This window comes from Echinops telfairi, unplaced genomic scaffold, assembly GCF_000313985.2.
Source record: "Echinops telfairi isolate 266 unplaced genomic scaffold, ASM31398v2 ScPeMD7_7467;HRSCAF=8505_1, whole genome shotgun sequence".
NCBI classification, from domain to species: domain Eukaryota; kingdom Metazoa; phylum Chordata; class Mammalia; order Afrosoricida; family Tenrecidae; genus Echinops; species Echinops telfairi.
The window spans coordinates 25270920-25292232 of NW_022111368.1; the positions used below are offsets into that span (position 1 = coordinate 25270920).

Consider the following 21313-nt stretch of genomic DNA (forward strand, 5'->3'; position numbering starts at 1 on the left):
GCAAAAACCGCGATAGAGTGAAGCTGCGGAAGTCAAAGCGCGAAGTGGCGAGGGTTCACTGTAATTTGAAGTCTAGAAATATACAAACACTCTCTGGATTCTTTTACTTTTCTGCAGTAAGCATCAAAGTCCCCCCAGCCTGAGCCGTTCTCCGGTTGAGCGTAGAGAAACAGCGTACGGAGGACAGGGAGAGAGCAGGGGTGGTAGTAGTATGATTGTGAGCAGACCACCAGAGTAATTTTGGACACAGCCTTTGACCCCTGTGGGCCACATTTTCTCAGTCTGGTAAAGTCACTGAGTTAGCCTCAAGTGACCTCCGATTCAGACACTCTACCCTGCTGCGCCTCATGGATCCAGATGGGGTCTTGGGGATTCAAATCGGTGTAGTACCCCGCTTCAGTTCCCCACCCACTTTCTGCCCTTGAGTCAGTTCCAACTCATGGCAGAGTAGAACTTTCCCCAGGGTTTCTCAGGATGTGAATCTTTCACCTTCCAAGGAGTAAACTGCCTTACCTCTCTCCCGAGGATCAGCTGGCCGATCGAATCCCCCACCTTGCAGTTCCAGCCCAGTGCTTAGCCCGTTACGCCGCGGAGCCTCCTCCTGGGTCCCTCAAAAACCAACTCATTGCAATCAAGTCAGTTCTGACTCTTAACAATCCCATAGGACAGACTCATAACAAGCCCCTGTGGTTTCCCAAACTGTCACAGACAAAGCCTCAGCTTTGTCCTGCAGAATGGCTGCTGGTTGCAAACTGTTGAACTTGTTACAGCACAACATGTAACCCACTCCATCACCAGGGCTCCTAAGAGTCAAATGTTCGGAAATTGAGCAGATCTCTATTTCCCTCCGCCAAAGACGATTTGTGCCGTAACCTAAAGCCCGGACTTCCTGAGTCTGTTATTGGAAGTCCCTTATCTTTGCCTCAGTTTTAGAACCTCAGCTTTACAAAGGTCCTTCGTAGTAAGAAGTAACATAGTATCTGCCCAGACCTCAAGGACCCTGGTTGGAACTGCCATCAAGGTGGCCTAATGTAGCCATCCTACACACCCTGTCTCCTCTGATAAGGGGAGTATTTGACAACTAATCCTTCCTCAGTGCATCCCCTTATCAGAATAGGGGACTGAAAATACAGGGTTATAGAGGGAGGCAGTCATAGAAGAAGCCTGCCATTTATATAAAGCACTTGAAATGAAATTTAAATGTGGCATCGAGATGAATTTAGACTCAAACTCCAAAGTTTAATATGAAGAATCTCTTTTAGTATATCGCCATGCCTCGGTAATTCCACTATGAGAACATGAGGTCAATTTGTTCGTGATTAAATTTTTTTTAAAGATTGAAACTAGAGAGTACATTAAGAATTTAACAATTGCTCTGCCAGCAGAAATGGGCCAGGACTTGGGAGTCAGAGGTAAGGATGGTTGTGAATGTGAAGGTTGAAACCACACATTCCATTGAATGCGGAACACTGGTCAGTCCAAGGGGCGCTCAAACCTTGGATGGACCAGGATTTACCATCAGCTGTCTTGATGGCGTCTCAAGCAGGTACCACAAGAGGGCTCTGCCCAGTTCTTTTGGAGTGTCAGACCTGCGACATTTCCTATAGAGGAGGAAGGCACTGGGTATGGGAGGAGGACTTAGGAGTAGTGTGGTGCCAAACTCAGGAATCTTTCAGGAAAGCAGGAAGAGGGCGGAGTCTCTGAAACACAGTCATGAAATATTAGCGCAGGGGCACTTGTGATCTCCTGCTCCTGACAGTGGAACATGGTTTTTAAAAATTTCTATTGATAAGTGTGTGTGTTGCATTCATGCGCTACGAACAACAGTGATGTCCTCCTGCCCTTGGCATTGATCTTTCCAAAGTCAGGGAACTAGAATGAGGTCATTTACAAAAAGAGAATGGCCTTATTTAAGTACAATGTACCAAATCATTGGTAAGAAAATAAGCTTCCCTTGAAAGCACCCAAACAATTGGAGAGCTGGCCTAACCCTGAATGAAAAGAAGCCAACGAAAATCCTTTAGAAGAAAGCCTGAGTGCGTGATTATGATCGGGAGTGTGGCATGGTCTCTGGAATAAAGACTTCAAAAGCACAAGCAACAAATCAGATACGAGGGTGGACTTCATAACACATTTTAATTGTCTATAGAAGGATACTGTCGGGAAAGTGAAAAGATAGCCCACGGAATGAAAGAAGATAGTTAGTTGCAAACCATGTATCAGAGCTTTTTTCCAGAATGTATAAAGAACCTTTAAAATGCAATTAAAAAAATAGTCAAAGCAACCAATTTAAAAATAGGCAAAGGACTTGAATTTCTCCAAAGAAGATCTGAAACTGACCACTGAAGCCCACGAAAGGATGTTCACACTGTTAATTAACATCCCAGTCTTAGACTGCTTGAACAGAACAGTGAGGACCTAGAGAAATGAGAACCTACGTGCGTTGCTGATGGGCATTTCAAATGGTCCATCTGCCACGGAAAATAGTGAGGCAGTTCCTCAATAAGTTAAATATCCAGGGGCTTCAAAAAGTTATTGGAAAAATTCCAATATCTCTCAATTCCCTTTCCCACTAATTTTTCAGCCCCCCCTTTTGTATAGCCAAAAGAATGATAACGTATACAGTTCATGCAAGCACTCTCACAATACTGAAAGGTGGTAGCAGCCCACAGGCCCCCTCCGCTAATAAATGGGTCAGCAGTGGCCCAAAGTCCTCCGGTTCCATGGAGGGGAACCAGTTTCACGTCCCTCCGTCTTGAAAACCCACCCGTTTGATCTGACGGACTCTCAGCGGCCCCCTTGTCGTTGCTCGTCCCTTTGTCACCCTCACCCTGAATGCCTCTCTGTTTGCTTTCAGGAGAGCCGACCTGGAGACAGCAACAGCTGCGTGGAAGAAATCATCCGGGTAAGGTCATCCTTGTGACCCTCTCGATTTGCTGGGGGATGTATGTCCCAGGTGAATGCATTACTGGTGTGGAGTATTGTCGGCTGCTTGCTGTTTGCCTTTGCTGAAAATCACCACACGGAGCCTTCATGGCGCAGTGGCCCCGCGCCTGGGCTGCCAAGGGGAAGGCTGGCGATGCCAGCCCACCTGCCACTCTGCAGGAGAAGGCAGGCTGCTTTTGTAAAGCTTTCAAAGCTCAAACCCACGGGCCCTGCGGGATTCCAAGCCCATCCCTCTTTGTGTTGTTGTTGGTGGTGGTCTTTCTTTTTCTTTCCTTCTTTTTAAATAATTTTTTTATTAAATACTTTTATTGGGGGCTCCTACATCTCTTATCACAATCCGTACATTCATCCATTGTGTCAAGCACACTGGTACATATGTTGCCATCATCATTTTCAAAGCATTTTCTTTCTACTTGAGCCCTTGGTATTGTTAGGTCTCTCGTGGGAGAGATATACCTCGGCCCTTGGCTTCGTGTGAGAAAGAATTCACACCAAAGCCTGGTTTGTGCTCCAAGTGAGTTTTATGAAAGGGTAGAAGCAGTTTCTGGTTTTACAGTAAACGGAACATAAGCCAGACAGAGTCCAGGCATGGTTGCAAGGGACCACGGCCCGGCCACGCTGAACTATGTGGCAGCTGCTGGGGGCGAGCCCACAGGAGAGCAAACTTCTAGCTTTTCAGGGCCCCTATTGAGAGGCGTGGTCGACAATACTGGCTAACCCCATCGGCTAAATTAAGCCCACCTGGCCTGGATGGCGTCCCAGCCAGGTGTACCACTCCTTCCTGGCCAGGAGCTTGCATGTAAGCATGCCGTCAGCCTTAAGCAGCTTCCAACTTCCTGTAAGGGGGAGGGAAGTTTTGGCATGTAGAGGGACAACCCTTAGTTCTGCCTCTAGCTACCTAATATTATCAGTTCCTCATTTTCTCCCTCCCCCGCACTCCCTCCCTCATGAATTCTTGATAAGCTATAGATTATTATTTTCATATCTTACATCGTCCTCTGTCACCTGTACCCACTTTTCTGTTGTTTGTCCCCCTGGGAGGGCGTTATATGTTGATCCTTGTGGTCAATTCCCCCTTTCTTCCCCCACCATCCCCTAATCCTTCTGGTATCTCTACCCTCCTTGTTGACCTTGGGGGGTTTATCCATCCTAGATTCTCTGTGTTGCAGGCTCTTATCTGTAGCAGTGTGCATGTTCTGGTCTAATCTGATTTGTAAGGTAAAACTGAGGTCACGATAGTGGTGGTGGTGGTGGGGAAGCATTAAAGAACTAGAGGAAGCTTGTGTGTTTCATCAGTGCTATACTGCACCCTAACTAGATCATCTCTTCCTTGTGACCCTTCTGTGAGGGGATGTCCAATTGTCTACAGATGGACTTTGGGTCTCTACCCCTCATCCCTCCCCCCCACCCCCACTCACACTTGGTATGATTTTGTTCTGGGTCTTAGATGCCTGATACCTGATCCCATTTGACATCTCGTGATCGCACAGGCTGGTGTGCTTCTTCCATGTGGGCTTTGTTGCTTCTGAGCTAGATGGCCGCTTATTTATCTTCAAGCCATTAAGACCCCAGACGCCTGTAACTCTTTACAAGAGTAGAATTTTCAAATTATTGAAAAGAGTTTGGTTTGGGGGAGGATTGTCACTTATGTTGCCACAAAGCAGTGCCTGTGGGGGGGCGGAAAACCTCAAGAGGCAGCCAGTTGAGTCACAGCCCATCCGGTGTCTTTGCCTGAGCAGAGGTGACATTGTGTTAAAGCGATCAGTTTGAAGACAGAAAAAAAGGCATTCAGATGAAAAATAGAGTGTGCAAACCTTTGGAGCCCCCCATTTATCACCCTGGTGTGAACAGCACCCTTGAGCCTGCACTCTGAGAGCCAGGCAGCAGTTGCCAGGTTCATTTCCTCCTGAACTTCATTGGAATCCCAAGTGCTCTGGCACAGGGCTCCCAGGCCTGCATTCTGGCTCAACCTGCTCTGGAAATTCTGCATGTCCACTCCAGGTATACAGAATCAGAATCTCCATTTAGCAAGATGGCAAGTGATGCTTTATCGCTGCAGAAGACTCTTGTTAAAATGTAACAGGGACCGGTTAAAATGTAGCCTGAAGGAACTGGATGGAAGCCGGGCTCAGACAAGGGGATGTTTCTACTGTAAAGCGTAATTACTATATTGTTATTTTCCCTAGTAAGCTCCTTATGCCCACCCTGACCTGGTTTCCCTGTGTGAACCAGCTTCATGCCTAGATTAACTCAGGCTGGGCTGGGCTGCCAGACTGGTGTTTTTCTGAGCATCCAAATTGACAGTCAGGCTGTTGTCTTCAACCCAGATTTCTTCTTCACTCATATTTTTCTAATAATTTATGTTTCTCAGAAAGTTGATACTACACTGGGCAAAACACCAAAACAAATTAAACCAGATGGTACAGCAAGTCCCTGTAAAGACTTTTTTTTTAAATGAAAAAACTTTATATTTTATGTGTTTTCTAGCCTTTACTTGACAGTAATGAAATTATTTGGTTTAAAATTTTACATTAACAACCACTTTTGTTGTTTTTCAAAGACAGGTTTTTGTTGAGTTTTTTCTGAGAAGTATCCTTGTGTAAATAAGTCTTTATACTTTCAAGTTGACCGTAATGATTAATGCAGTTTGATTTGTTACACCATGAGTGTGTTTCTGCCAGCGATTTACGAAGAAAACAATTGTCACGGCTGGAAGTTTTATTCCTAGTATTTAAGTATGTGTTACATAAATACATATTGTACTTTATATCTGTATTATCTCTAGGGGTTTTATTTATATTAAGCAACAAATAGTATAAGATTGCTGACATAGTATTGTCTCTTCCTTTCTTTCAACATTCGTTCGTGCTGGGGCTCCATATATTCCATTTTTAGGCCATCTTCCTTTGGTTGGTAAGAGTGCTTTTATCTGCAAAATGATATTACAGGAACGCATCAAACCCTTTTCTGATTTGGGTGTTTAGGAAAACCCTTGTCTAGTGTATAATTCTCACATACTTGGAGCATGTTACCCGGAGGGTACACCCCGGGAGAGCACATTGTGCTGGGAAAGCTGAGGGTCAGGGAAAGAGAGGGAGACAGCCCCCCCCCCCTCCCCCCGTGGGATGGGTTAACACAGTGGCCACAGCAGGGGTTCTGTCCTGTCAGGGAGCTCCTAGGGCCGCTGGGTGTGGAGACAGACTCCATGCCCCCGAGCCACCACTGAAGGACAGGGAAGAAATCCATCACTTGACCTTTTACCTTCTCCAAGCAGGGCTTCAAATTTGAATAGCTGTACAGGTCGGGTCACTGCAGGTTGGCATGAAATTGTGTGTGGAGGCCTCGTTGTTGCTTTATAACAGTACCCTCATTGCCTTCTTGCACGTGGTTAGAAACGTTTAACTTTGCACACACGCCTGCATCATTTTATCTGGTTGGACTCTGTCTTCCCTTCCCTTGCAGTCCTGCCTGAGTTTTCATCGGAGGTTGGTTGAGACCACGGTCGGAGTGGGAGGGGGAGTTTGAGTCTGAATAGTGAAACTATTGTGATCACTTAAGTAAAAGCCCGAGAGTCCCAACCCTTCGAATCTAGGCCCCGTTGTTAGCAGAAGGGACCAGAGAGACTAAAAGAAGAAACAACTGCGAAAAGTTCAGGCAGCAGCTGAGGCGCCCTACTCCAGAGCACTTTTTTGGACTAATAATAGTAATGCTATAGACTCCTCACTGGAGCATATATTTTTAAATTTTAATGAAATCTTATTTTACCTAAATAATCTATGAATGGGGTTTCAAAATGTCCATGGAAAAATGGAACCCAAAGATGAGGGAAATTTTCCATGAGCTCTTTGCTAACTCCCTTGTGTCTCCCTTTGAAATGAGTGCTGGTGGCTATGTTGGCTAAACCTCGGACTCATCCCTGCAAGGCCAGCTGTTCTCACCCACCCGCACCGTGGGAGAGGGATGGGGCTGTCTGCTCCCATCAATTCACAGCAAGAGTAGGGGGAAGGCAGGTGCCTACATGAGGAATGAAGGGCAGTCCCCCCACCATCCTGAGGGACATTGAGGAACATGCTGAAATTGGAAGGGAGGAAGGGAAGCATAAATTAATTTTTGGAGACATTGAGCTTATAATGCTTGTAAGATACTTACCAAGAAACGCAGAGCTAAATTGCGTGGGCCTAGAGCTCAGGGCAGGGGTCTGATGCAGATCAGTGTTCGGGATTGATGTAGGTGCCCTTGGTATTTAAACTCTGGGGATAGGTAAATTTGGCTGGGGTGAGACTGGAAACCAAGAAGCAATGAAATCCTAAATCTCAACATTTCTTAAAGGTTAGGGAGAAGGAGATCCACTGTCAAGTGAAAGTGAGAGGGAATGGCCAGAAGTGTTAAAAGAACGCTATCAAAATGACACGCCAGCAAATTGAAGGAAAGAGAAGGTCAAGGCCAACCATGTTGTTTGTTTCGAGAGGACAAGATAGATGAGGGTCTGAGCGGAACACAAAGGTCAGCCACGCTCTCATTCAGTACTGCCGACACACGTGGAGGGAGCAGAATCCTGATGAGGAAACCGGGGAAAGGAGTCGGGTTGGAAACCTCTCCTGAGGGAAGGTCACAGTCTCCATTCAGCTCCTTTGTGGGGTGCGATGAATTCTATATAAAGTAGGAACTACTACCGCATCACAGAAAGCTAGCATGCCTTGATGATTCCGTGTGAACCTTCACTACTGTCACCACCAGGTAGGCACCTGTATTTCCCCAGTCCACAAAGGAGGGAACCCCCATAGGGACGTTTGTGTGATTGGTCCCAGGTCACACAGACAGGAAGGGTGAGCAGAAGGAGGGCCGGTGACCTAGGTGGTCTGACTCCAGAGCCCACTCCATCGTCACTGTGCAGTCTTGTTGGAGGAAGACACCCGGCCCCCCGGGGCTCAGGCATTTTGCTGTGGAAGGGGGTAGTCCCTGTTTGCATGTGTTTACAGTTTGGAAGTGGCCCATCCTGCCTTGGTGCCCGGGAACTCATAGGGGTTTTCATGTCCGACCCTGTCACCTTCATCGCTGACTTCTTTTCCTCCCCTCGCTCCTATTTGCTGAGGTGACAGCTTTCAGGTCATTTGAATATTTCACTCTGTTCTAAAGGGCAATTTTTAAAATTCTTACTCAGAGAATTTTAACCTTGGGACCTAATAAATCTGTGTGTTATTGCAAAACTCACTAGGCCAAGGGAGAAATTATCACTGAGCTCTGTGAAGATGGGCAATAAGAGCTCCAACTCCTCACGGCTGGCATATGTTCGCAGTTGAGAGGTTAGCAAGCGCCTCGCTATTTCATCCTTAAAGGTTCCCGTGCTGTAAGACATACATGTTTTCCGTAGCATCATCCATTAACATAAAACGGCGTTCACATTTGCTCGGCAAATCAAATCTGGTTACCATTTAATGGGGCTGTGCAGCCCTGGAATCCAAGCTGCCCAAGTTTCGTGCAAGACAGCTTGCGATGGCATTTGTTGTTGATGGGCACTGCACATAGCTTGGGGACCCTTTGTAACAAGAGACCCGTGTTTGAGATTCTGGTCTGAATTTCAGGGATGAACGTAGAGACAATTTCCTCATCACATCTGAGCAGACTGCCTCCTTGTCTTTTGTCTGACATCACTCATTTTATTCCAGTTTCTTGTGAAATATAGTGACTGCTTACCTGGGGTTGTATTTCTGTTTGTGTGAAGAGCCTGGATGGGTGTTGTTTAACTTCCGGAGACCCAAAGGAGTTTCCTGACATTATCACGGAGACTTCCAGTAAGTAAAGGGAACTTCTTCTGGTTTGCATTTAGTTTGTTAAGTAGCTTCTTGGACAGGGTTTCCCCACCTGATGCTGGGAGATAAGTCAGTGAGGAGAGAGCTGAGTGCATGGCGTGCCGTTGACGAATACGAAGCCTTCCTCATAGGCTATATCCTGGGCGATGGGACAAGAGAGACCTTGAGCTTCAGCCTCCACCCCCTGCTTAGCCCACACAAGAATGGGTTAACCCCTCAGTGCCCCTGGAACCTAGAGAGCACAGAGGAGACTTGTCCTAAGGGACTTATGTGGGTCATTGACTGAGCTGGAATTGGGTCCACTCTCCTGGGCTTCAAGCCAAGACAGGCTTTTTCAGTTCACATTGTTTACAATATAAGCTATCTTACTTGATTGTAACCATTTTAGGGGTGATAAAATTAAGCCCACAGATGGCAAAGTCATTCCAGGTATAACTATTGCCCCCCCCCCATCACTACCACCACGCACACACCACGAGTGAATAGATTTCATTGCTCGTTGTTGTAAATGAAGATCAAAACCAAAGTAATCCTGATGTGGATGTTGGCCTGCAGAAACATGTCAGGCAAAACCTCACAAAAAGTCTTACCTAAGACAAATTAGTTTTGCCAGGAGTGTGTTGATTTGTTTTGTTGTTTTCATTTGGCCATCTGGATGATTAGAAACAGAAGTACCACACTTCTGTATCTGATTTTGCATCCGGAGGTGCGTGTTAGTTCTTCTGGCTGGAACCCAAAGCCCCACCTACGGACTAGGGGCATCTGGGTGCTTGTGAGGTGAAGGCCACAGCCAGGTCTGACATGTCAGCATCATTGGTGACACTCTGTAGAGTGTGTGTGACGACTTCCAGTTTCTAACAGAGATAGGGCAGGAAGCTCACTCTACTCACCAGTCTCTTCTGGGCCCAGAGGCTCTCGGGTGAGAATCACAGATCCAGTGGAGATCTGGAAACTCCTTTTGCTGTGAATGGCTCTGCCCTTTCACACTCCCCTGTCTGCTGATGCACACCATTAGAAACGACAAAGGTTTACATAGACCAAGGAAATGTTAGCAGCCCAAGTACCTAACGCTCAGTGAAAATATGCTTTATGCCCTAACAGCCAGGTGGTGCATCTGCCAGTGTCAAAAACGCTGCTTACCCTTCGTTGTGGGAACCCTGATCCTGGTTGCACTGTCAAGCAAATGCTAGATAGCTAACTACAAGGTTGGTGGTTCAAAACCACCAGCCGCTCTGTGGGAGAAAGATGAGGCTGTCTGCTCCTGTCAAGATTTACAAAGCCTTGGAAACCAGATAGAGGGTCTCTATGAATCAGAACCAACTCAATAGTCATTGGTTTGAATTTGGGGGTTTGTGAAGATAGGAAATTGTGGAGCTATCTTAGAAAAATCAAGACATGTAAGAATGTTTTTCATTGTTAATATTTTTGTTGTTCTAGCCTTCCATCCGCAGAACTGAGAAGTGGTATGACAGACAGTAACTCAAAAAGAAGTAATTTGGCTCAGAGCTTCCGTAGAATGTTTGCTAGACATGCAGGATAGACTCAAATGATGGGATAATGGAGTTAGAGGAAGAATGAGGAGGGCAAATACATGTGCTCCTTCCAACACCAGGACTTTCCTCCACGCTGACTTGCACCATCCAGTCCCAGCACACAAAACAAGAGGGTGGAATTGAAGCGGGGTTGCTGGCACCGGGCATGTGGGGGGCCCACAGGGCTGCGTGGTATCATTTGTACTCCATTCATTCCAGCTTGCCTCTTTTTTTCCTCTTTCCTCTTTGCTTGAGTGGGTCTCATTTTCAGAAAAATCAGGGCTTACACTTGAATCGTGTAGCAACGTGCAAGTTCTTTTATCAACGCATGAAGTTTTCCATTGAAGCATTGTATTTTCTTCTTCTGTTATGTAGGGTTGGAAACATGAATAAAGGTATGCATTGTCTGAATTAACGTTCCCTTTTACTTCTGTGGGTTCTAATATTCATTCCAATAGGTACACAGAAATGCACAGACAGAATTCATGAGGAAAGGGTTTGTTAGAGAAATTTAACAAGCTGTAGTGCCAGTGAGAAATGCTCAGGGTGGGTGTATATCAAGACATGTTACAAAGTTTCAGATCTGCTAATAAGTGTTACAAGGGGCACACCACTCTGCTGTAAGCCCCAACCTGAAGGCATAAGCTTGGGTTCCATGGGTCAGCGAACCCACCTCCCTGAGTTAGGTGCCCAGAGCCACCCCACTCCACAAGCCAGCCTGCTGCCCAAAAGAACCCATCTTAACTTGCTCTGAGGGTTGGGAAACTCATCGCTCTGCCCCGTGCTCTGGCTCCTGGTTCTGCTGCTGCTCCTCTGATGGAGAGCTTTCATCTGGATCCAGGAGGTCCACTGCGCAGGGACCTCAGGTCCAGAAGACAGGCTACCCTCCTACCTCTTGCTGGTCATGAGGACTCATTGTGTACACAACGGATGCCGCTCCAGGGAATCCTGATGGGAACTACTCACAGATGAATGCCTCCTATCAGTACCACTTCCGCCTTCTTACAGCCCCACGCAGGGAAAGGCCATTTGATGGGGCTTGAGACTGTGGATAGAAAAGCCACATTGAACATTTCACAGACCCTAAAAGGTGACATTATAGCAACTGGTAAGACTTCCAAGAGTGCACCTTTCCCATGAAGATTCTGAATTTCAGTCTGGGTTCCACCTGTTCTCCAACATTGAAATGCTCATGTTTAGTATTAGCCAGCTGACTTGCTTTTGCCCTTGGCTAAATGCATTTACTTAGAACTGTGGCCATTTTTACCGTGTCCTCTCCTATTCCTATACTTACATAGCACGTAAACACGTATATCCATCAGACACTGAAAAACCTATTGTAGATGGTAACTGAAAGCTATTTATGGGATGGCCATGTCTTAAGTCATTGAAGAACGAATTTCTGGAGTGCCAGGGAAGAAGCAAGAAGCTTTGGCGGCAGAGCGGTCACCCGTTGGGCTGCTGCCTGCGAGGGTGGCCGCTTGAAACCACCAGCCTGCTCTGCAGCAGAAACACGAGACTTCCTGCGGCTGTGAAGAGTTGCAGTCTTGGAATTAGATGGTTGCTATCCACGTGCTGGCCTTGAGTCTGAGTTTTCTTAAATTAAGAAGGTGTCCCTCCCTCCAGAGCTCACTCCTGACTTCCTGTTCAGCAGGCGGCCCTGCCTCTAGTGAATCTTCTCTTCTCACCTTTGGAACGCCTGCTCCATCATCGTCGTCATGCCTAATGACATGTTAACGCCAAGGTTAGAGAGTAAATCAGTATTTCCACTGTGCGGACATCTGTGCTTGATCTATACAGAGAGCAAGAGTGTCTCGTTCTCCCAAGAACCTGGCCCTCGAGAGCCCCTGTTGCAACACACAGCTGAAGGAACTTCTTCCCGTGCCTCACACCTGGGTGCCAGCATCTCCTCAGGCTCAGGAGCTGCTTTCACCTGCTTTGCCCCCGAGAGGTGGGTGCAATCCCGGGAAGCTCCTCATCTGCCAGTGTCTCTCACTCAGTGGGCCATCTACGGTTCTAGTCCTGGCTCTCCAGCATTGGACCGAATGGCCAGGGACTCTGCCTTCCAGAGGCCCGCTGGTCCATGATGGTGGGCTGACGGACTTAAACCCCCCTGAAGCTCTGTCTGGCCTGTGTCCTAAAAGAGCAGAGGCCTTCCTCGTCCGTTTCAGGCGATTCCTCGGCCTGGGCTCTGGAAGCCCGTCTCCGCTATGACAGCCTCCCCAGGGGCTCCCTCCCTCCTAGGTCTCTACTAGCCCTGTCTCTCTGTTGCTTATTGTCCCCAGAAGCCAGCAAGCTGGTGGTTGCTGATGGCTGCCATTGAGTTGGCCTCATCTCCTGCACAACAGACGGAAACAGTGCCCAGTCCCAGGCCTGCCCAGGAGAGGCCGTGGATCAGACCATGGTAATCCACAGGGTTTGTCTTGGCTAATTTTCAGAAGCAGACCCCCCAGGCCTTTCTCGCTAGTTTGACTTAGTCTGCCACACACACACACACCCCGTGCCCCTAAACTTACCCATATGCACGACTCTACCATCCGTCAGGCGGCGGGTGCACATGAGATGCATTGATCAGGAATGAAACCCTTGTCTCTTGGAGGGAAGGCAAGAATTCCATCACTGGACATTAATAGTTCCTGTCCAAATTATGTACATCTTAATTAAAATTTTTTTTTCCTTTCATGATGCACTCCCCGTTTTTCCTTCCGCCCCCTGCTGCCTGGTGCCCGCTCCTGCCGCCTCGCTGAGACATCGCCCACCAGGCTCCAGGCGCTTCTCGGGTTCAGATTCTCTCGCAGGAAGTGAGCTTCCCATTTTGATGTGTATTGCGTGGAGGATGCAAGTTGAAATGTAGAGAGTGCCTTCGCAGGGGTCATTTCCTCCATTGGCATGCTGCTGGTTGTAAGACTGAGAGCCAGAAGGCAAAGCTGTCTCTGCTGCCGACCGGCTCTGTGTCAAGTGGCTCTTGGAAAAAGTCTCTAAAACCGTCCACCACAAGCGATCAACTCACAACAGACATTTACAAAAAATGTTTGTAACCCCATGGAAACTGCACTCAGTGTTTGCCGTTTTCCTGCAAAGGCTGGAAAATGACTGATTTTGCGACTGAGGACGAGTGTACACCCATAGGAACATTTTTATAATTTCCAGTTAGGGTACGATGATTGAGGATTAAGGACACAGAAGCCTTGAAGGGTTAGAACAGCTGGATAATAAGCATACATGTTTGAGGCAGACACAATTCTCTCTAGTTCTTATAATTACCTAAATTCTTGTAGCCCGAAAAAAGAGAGAGAGAGAAGCCTAATATTTCGTTTGCCATTGTATCCCTTTTCCAAGTTTGTTTCGCAGGTTAGGATAGATATGATGTGTGCGAACTCGCAACTCCTGTGTGTTTCTGCTCGTGGGACAGGACATCCTGTGGAGGTTTCGAACTGGCAGGGACTGGAACTCCGGCCCTCTCTAGAATGTCAGACTATGCTCCTGTTTTTACTTGCATCCCTCCTGCTTGGCCTCTCCGTGAGCTTCCGAATGACCAGCTGCTCCATTTTAAAATGCGCGTGCCCTCCTGGTAGCTCACACCACATCTTCCTGAGTTACCTCTGAACTGGGGCTCCTTTCTTCTTCATTTCCTTTGTGGGGTGGTGTTTTGCTTAATTTTGGCGGCCACCCGCCAAGCCTGTAATTTCAGAGTAAGCAGCCTAGTGTCAGGGCTCCGAACCCCACTCAGCGTCAGACAACACGCACGCTTCCGCCAACAGGGGGCTTGGCTGCAGTTGAGACACACAGGTCAGAAAAGGTCCTGGCGCCTCCAACATTAAGAATTCCATCCCTCCTGTGCCATTGCCTTGTCATGGTTTTAGAGCCTCCCCAATTGACTAATTTTTGAACACAAGGAGTTTTTTATTTGTTCATGAGCTCATGGCTGGGCCTGCCTGAGCCTCAGAAGCACAAGAGAAGTAGTCTGTCCACGAGCACAGTCCAGCACCTCTGCTCTCCAGAGGTTGCAGCCGTTTTATTTTTATTGTAGCTGGGTAAGGGTTGGGGGGGGGGTCATTCATTCATTTGATAGGCCGTAACTAACATGTTGTCGTAAAGGCTCTTTTTAAATGCCTACCTTTCCTCCACACCCTCACATACAAGGTGTGGGTGTGTAGCAAGGAGGGATGTGCTTCAAAAAGTTTGTGAGAAAATTTCATTATCTTTTAACTCCCTTTCCCCACCAATTTTCTGAAGCCCCTTCCTTTATACACTGGCAATTTAACTGACATCAAGTTGATTCAAAGTCATAGTGTCCCTCTAAGACAAATCAGAACTGTCCCTGTGAGTTTCTGAGACTCTAACTCTTTACAGGAGTAGAAGCCTCAACTTTCTCCCACAGAACAGCTGGTGGTTTTGAACTGCTGACCTTGTAGTTAGCAGCCCAATGCATTACCACTGTGGCACCCAGGCTGCTTCTGTGGTCATCAAGCTGCAGATCAAGCCTCTTGTGAATCCAAGTGTGGGTTCCAAACAGGAAAGGTGCTTAAAACCCTGTTGCAAATAAAAGGAGGTCGAGAGAGCCCAGCTACCGCGCAGCGAAGACAGCCCCGCCCTGCAGGAAGATGCTGCACCAGGCTCTCTCCAGGTTGTGAGCTGAAATGACCCTCTTTGGGTCTGCAAAAGCTGCATCGATTATTTTAACTTTCTAACTTTCCCTGTTTGTTTGTTGATTCACTGCTTTGTTTGCGTGAATCACTGCCTCCTTCACACATATACCCATCCCGGAACTGGGGAGAGTTAAAAAAATAAAGGCAAGAAACAGAAGCAAAGTCCTTTTTAGACACCATTATGTTTTTTGGTTGGTTGGGATGGCATGCTGACAGGAATGAAGGCCCAGGAGCAGATCCATGTAAAAGCTGTCCCAGTGGGGGGTATGGAGCGGGAGTCTGTGGACCATTGAAATGACAAATCATGTCAGCACAAAAGACCACAAAAGGAGATTTGTTTAGAATAAGCAGAGGCCAAAGAGGCCTAGGTCCAGGGGTTATGTGATTGGCTGTTTAATAATATATTTTTCTTTGAGGTAAAGGGATCAGAGTAGCTTCCTTGGACTGTAGCATGCTCTATGAATGACAGTGACAGATAAAATACCAGCATCCCTGATTACTAACATGTACTGATCACGTACTCAACCCATGCCCACCTCCTTTCTCTTCTAATCCTATATGAGCTCAGCCCCATCCAGCCAAGGGAGAGACCGGAGCTCTAGGGAGATTAACATAGAGTAAGTAAGATGCATTGGGGTTCTACTCCAGCCCCCCACGTGCCAGAGCCCGAGGTCTTAGAAATCATACAGAGTAGTATTGTTATTATTATTTTTCATCTGAAACGTCTCACAACACCAATTGCTTTTACTGAGCAAACCTTCTGGTGGGCCTGCATCCCAGGCTTGTGGATGGTCCACCTTTTCCTCACAGCCCCGGATGCTCCTGTTTGTCCTTTGGGTAGTATGAAGCTGGGGGAGGGGGGTGTGTGTTGAGAGGACTTAAACCCAGGATTGGTACCTGCTGACTGTGACCTGAAGAGTGCACTACAGCAATAGATAGACCTCTGATGCTTCCTTCCAAACTGCTGCTGCCCTATACATTCATGTGTTAATGTAGTTACTAAGTAGCACCTGCCTCAAATGTTGTATTCCTTTCTTAGCCTGTGTTATGCGGCCTCCCGTGGTGCTTCGTGTTGGCAGCAGCTCCTGGTTACCCCAGGAAAGACAGCTGCAGGGGACCGAGGTGCTTCTGTGGTACCTTTATCACCGGCCACACTGGAGAGCTGGTTTGATTCCCAGCCACGGCACGTCATTGGAAGGGTGTGTATTCAGCGGAGCGTCTCGAACATCAAGTCGATTCCAACTCATAGCAGTCCTGTGGCTCTCCAAGACTGTCACTCTTCCCGGCACTAGAAAGCATCCTCTTTTTCCAGCAGAGCTACTGGTGGCTCTGAACTGCTGACCTTGTGATGAGCAACCCAACGCATAACCACTAAGAGAGCCGGGAGGAAAAGCATGGCATTCTCCTTCTGAAGGTCAGCCCGCGGAGCCTGAGGAACTGAACAGTCTGATCCCCAACCAATCATGAGAATGATGCAGAGCCAAGTAGAGGGACATGTCCTTGTACATGGGATTGCCACAACTCCGGGACCAGCGCAATGGCAGTTAACAACAAAAGCCAATAACTACTCAAGTCACGCTCCTCTTGGTGCGGGGTTGGGTAAACCAGGAGCTTTGGAGGCCAGCATCCATAACAGGAGGGCCAAGCTCCGGTGCCCTTGGATGCCCCGAGCGTGTATATTTCCTGGAACTCCCGCTCTCATGTTCAGAAGCTCAACAGCACCTCGGCCTCTGACCCTGAACCAGAGCGCTTTCATGACAGCCCACGCTTGACACGGAAATGGTGCCCTTGTTGTGACTCGCTATTTTAGGTGACTCTAACATCTATTGCCAGATAAATTTGGGGATGCACACGCCTCAGTGCATCAACATGGTTAACGAAATGTTTTCATTCATCAAATGCCACTCCTGGAGGTAAACCAATTTTGCAAATCTGCCATGGAAATGAACCGTGATTGTGTGTGTGTCGGGAGAGTAGGGGCTGTAGGACGGAGGCAGCTCGCTGGATGTAGCTACTAGTCTTGTTGTTCAGACTGGCAAGTCTGTTTAAATTCAGATCCAGCTGTAGAATATTTGTGAGGTTACCCTTGTGGTTTAGAAACCATTGCTTTGCTAAAGGATTCTTGGAGGTAGGAAAGGATGAACTCAAGATTAATAGAGATCTCTCCTTAAAAAAAAATCCATGCATTTGCTTATTCACAACTTGGCATTAATAGAAAAAAACAGGTTGTTGGAAATCACTTGGAGTTTGATTGACATCCAAAATATAAAGAAAAAGCTTCCTTATAAAGATGATAACCAGTGGGACATTATATGTGACTTTAGAAAAATACCGTTTTCTGTACAACTGTTCAAGTACCTGCACTGTGCAAAGTGGCTGCCAAGGACGTAGCGACTGCACACCCGGATGAAGCGTTGGTTTAAAAGGTGTTTGATGGCTTGTTATCCCTTTAAGTACACTTAAAGTGCCTATTTAAATTTCTGTGCCTTTTTAGTTGATTGTAAAACTATGTTCATTTATGTCAGAGCCTGCCAGTGAGTTGCCTTTGTAAGTATATAGTTGTTCTGAGTATACCTAATTATGAATCTGATAACCCAGGCAGAGTAATTTTTATATGTTCTATTTGACTGTGTTTCTTTCTTTTTAAAAAAAATCATTTTATTAGGGGCTCATACAACTCTTTATCACAATCCATACATACATACATCAATTGTGTAAAGCACATTTGTACATTCATTGCCCTCATCATTCTCAAAACATTTGCTCTCCACCTAAGCCCCTGGCATCAGCTCCTCATTTTCCCCCTTCCTCCCTGCTCCCTCCTCCCTCATAAACCCTTGATAATTTATAAATTATTATTGTGTCATATCTTTCCCTGTCCAGCGTCTCCCTTCACCCACTTTTCTGTTGTTCAGCCCCCAGGGAGGAGGTCACATGTAGATCCTTGTAGTCAGTTCCCCCTTTCCAACCCACCCTCCTTCTGCCCTCCCAGGATCGCCAGTCACACCACTGGTCCTGAAGGGATCATCCACCTTGGATTCCCTGCGTTTCCAGTTCCTATCTGTACCAGTGTACATCCTCTAGTCTAGCCAGACTTGCAAGGTAGAATTGGCATCATGATAGTGGGGGGCAGGGGAGCATTTAGGAACTAGAGGAAAGTTGTATGTTTCATCGTTGCTACATCGCACCCTGACTGGCTCTTCTCCTCCCTGAGACCCTTCTGTAAGGGGATCTCCAGTGGCCTACAAATGGGCTTTTGGTCTCCACTCTACACTCCGCCCCCCCCATTCACTCTGATAAGGTTTTTTGTTCTGATGATGCCTGATAACTGATCCGTTGGTACCTCGTGATCACGCAGGCTGCTGTGCTTCTTCCATGTGGGCTTTGTTGCTTCTGAGCTTGATGGCCGCTTGTTTACATTCAAGCCTTTAAGACCCCAGGCACTATATCTTTTGATAGCCGGGCACCATCAGCTTTCTTCTCCACATTTGTTTGTTCATCTGCTTTGTCTTCAGTGGTTGTGTCAGGAAGGTGAGCATCACAGAATTCGGCTGTTTCTAAAGGTTCCTTCTGAGAGCTCACAGAGGATTAAAAATGGTGCATGATTTCTAACTGATAGCAGGGTTTTTTCCATCGACATAAACTCGGGGGTTGCTTAGATCATCTGGCTCACGTACTGGCAAGTGACACAGATGCTCTCCCACATAAAGGTAAATCTTGACTATAAGGTCTTTCTACATTAAGGCTTATCTATCCAATGAAGGAGAGGAATGTGACACCCAGAAGTCAACTTGAAATTGGAAGGACGATTAATTAAAAATAGCCAAGATCAACTTGGAAGGAATTAGCTAAGGGCACCAAAGAAATGGGTTCAGAAAGCCTGCAGCCTCGAAGATGTAGACTCTTAAAAGCCAATGACTTTGACATCCCTTGACACTGCGTGTCATCTTGTCTCATTCCTTTCACTTGGTGTTTTTCCTTGTGGTTCAGATTGAATTTCTGCTAATGGGAGATTGCGTACATTTCCACATATGTTTGTAGCATGTGAGGTAGTTAGTTTATTGTGCCAACCTGGCCGATAAACACGTGAGGCTAATTGAAAGACAGAGGGACAAATAGCTCAGTGAGCCTCGTCTTTCTGGTTGTCGGGTCTCTTGCTCTTTGATCATCGGACCAGTGTGCTTGTTCTGTGCCTCAGTTTGCAAGCTACACTACCTGTGGGACACCTAACCCGTGGACTGTGTCGCTGTAATTTGAGGTTCCTTCAAGACCTGCTTCGCCACACAATTGGAATTTACATCTCTTGAGCTGGGGACTGTCAAACCCTGTCATCTGGCTGACTATTTGTGACCTGCCTTGCTATTTGCTGCCTGTGCCCAGATAGCCTGAATTGCTCTACAGAGGACTGACTACCTGGTGGCCCTCAAGACTTGAAGGACTGCCAGTGTCTCACAACTGTCTCATGGGAGTAAGTTGCACTAAGCCATTTGTACTGCTTATCATTTACTTAACTGTTTATTTCTTATGTTATCTATCTATCTATCTGTATAACTATATATAAAATTATTAGCAATCTGGTTTTGTCTCTCTAGAGAGCCCTGTCTAACACAGCATGTCATGATAATAGTCACAATAGTACTTTGATGATGCACTAAAAAGAAAACTGGACTCATTCAGTACTTAAAGATATTTCACAGACTTTCCATGTGGGCCATATGACTTGCCAAATTGCACTCCATGCCTTGAGTTATTACCATTAAAAATAAACAAACAAACAACAAGAAGCCAGGCTCCAGAAATGAGAAAGAGCTGGAAATTCACACGTAGGAATTCCACGTCTTGGCGGGGACTCAAGGGCATCAGAAATTACGCACTGTTTTTACCTCTGACAGGAAGTCGATCATGACTGAATTAGGGGTTTATAATGATGCCTGCGATCATTAGAAAATGAACAATAGGGTATACATATTCAGTGTAGTACATAGTAAATTTTCTAACTGATTGGCTTCTCTGCCCTTGGCAGCAATGGCCTCTGCTTGACCCAGGCTGGTTGTGTAGCTCAAATGAGATTAAGGATTGCACATGGTGTGATAAACTGCTTTTATAAATAGCAACGTTTCAGCCCAGAGAGAAGGTGTAGAGCTGGGAAGAACACCATTCACTAACTGTGTTTATTAAACCAGCCGATGAAAACTCTGTGGATCACAGTGATCTGGTCAGCAGTTGATCATGGTGATGGGGCAGGGCCCATCGGCATTTCGTTCTGTTAGGTCTGGGGTGGAATTGGACGGACAGCAGCTAACAACTAGACCACACCCAAACCAAACTCACTGCCATCGAGTCGATGCTAACTCATAGCAACTCTGTGGAACCGGGTAGGACTGCCCTGGTGGCATTCCCAGCCTGTAGCTCTTGGTGGGAGGGAAAAGCCCTGTCCTTCTCCCCAAGGAGCAGCTGGTGTTTTCAAATGCCATCCTTGAAGCTCGCAGCTCAATGCCTGACTACACCACACTGCAGCGTCCTTTCAGGAGGAACGTCAGGAACAGTTCCACGGGCAGTTCCCCCACGGTGCCAGCCCAACACTGGGGCAAATTCAGACCTTCAGAGAACATCTTCCCTCTCAGACTTTCCAACCATCATACTAACAAGCTTTCAGTGAAAGTAACAAGAGGATTTGCAAGGAGACGGCTTCTGGCAAACAGCAGACAGAGGACCAAGTGAGGAGACCCATGGCCAAGCCGAGAGCAGGCATCACCCCCAGCACAACCTCTGATGAACTTTGCAGAAACCTCCACACTGACCACTTAACCGAAGGAAAAACATTCTCATCACTAGGCAGCACAAACATTTACTTCAAAATCTACAGTCCTTTTCAGCATGTTTATTTCAGTTAAAAATGATGAGTCATACAAAAAAGGCAAGGAAACACAGACTAAAGAGACACAAAGTGGTCAGAACCAGTGTCTGGTATGAAATAGCACTAGACCTATCAGACAAGGGACTTGCATAACATAGGGTTAATATGTGACCAGCTCCTATCAGGCAAAGTAGCCGGCATGCAAGATCCATTAGGAGGTCTCAATCCGAAGCAAATGTCTAGAAAAGGATGCTGGCAACATTTGTACAAGTGTGCTTGACACGATGATGTATGCATTGTTTTAAGAGCTGTAAGAGCCGCCAATAATAATACTTTTTTAAGAAAAAGATTGTTTAGGTAATTTTACCGGAGAGATGGAAACTGTAAGTGAAAAGTACAGAGGGCGATGAAGAATGTTTTCGGTGGTTTCCTCAGCAGACTTGCCACACTTAGGAAAGACTCATGAGCTTGCAGACAAGTCCGTAGACATCACCCAGCGTGACGTGAAGGGCAAGACCA

The 21313-nt window shown here is 46.8% G+C and overlaps 1 protein-coding gene across 4 annotated transcripts in view; it reads left to right on the forward strand.

Moving 5' to 3' along the window:
- Positions 1 to 21313, forward strand: part of AFF3 (AF4/FMR2 family member 3) — a 587662-nt gene that overhangs the window by 280527 nt on the left and 285822 nt on the right. For all 4 annotated transcript variants that reach the window (XM_030888457.2, XM_045283938.1, XM_045283937.1 and 1 more), the window contains one exon: positions 2858 to 2905. In XM_030888457.2, the coding sequence (XP_030744317.2) occupies positions 2858 to 2905 (48 nt within the window). The remainder of the gene's footprint in view (positions 1 to 2857; positions 2906 to 21313) is intronic.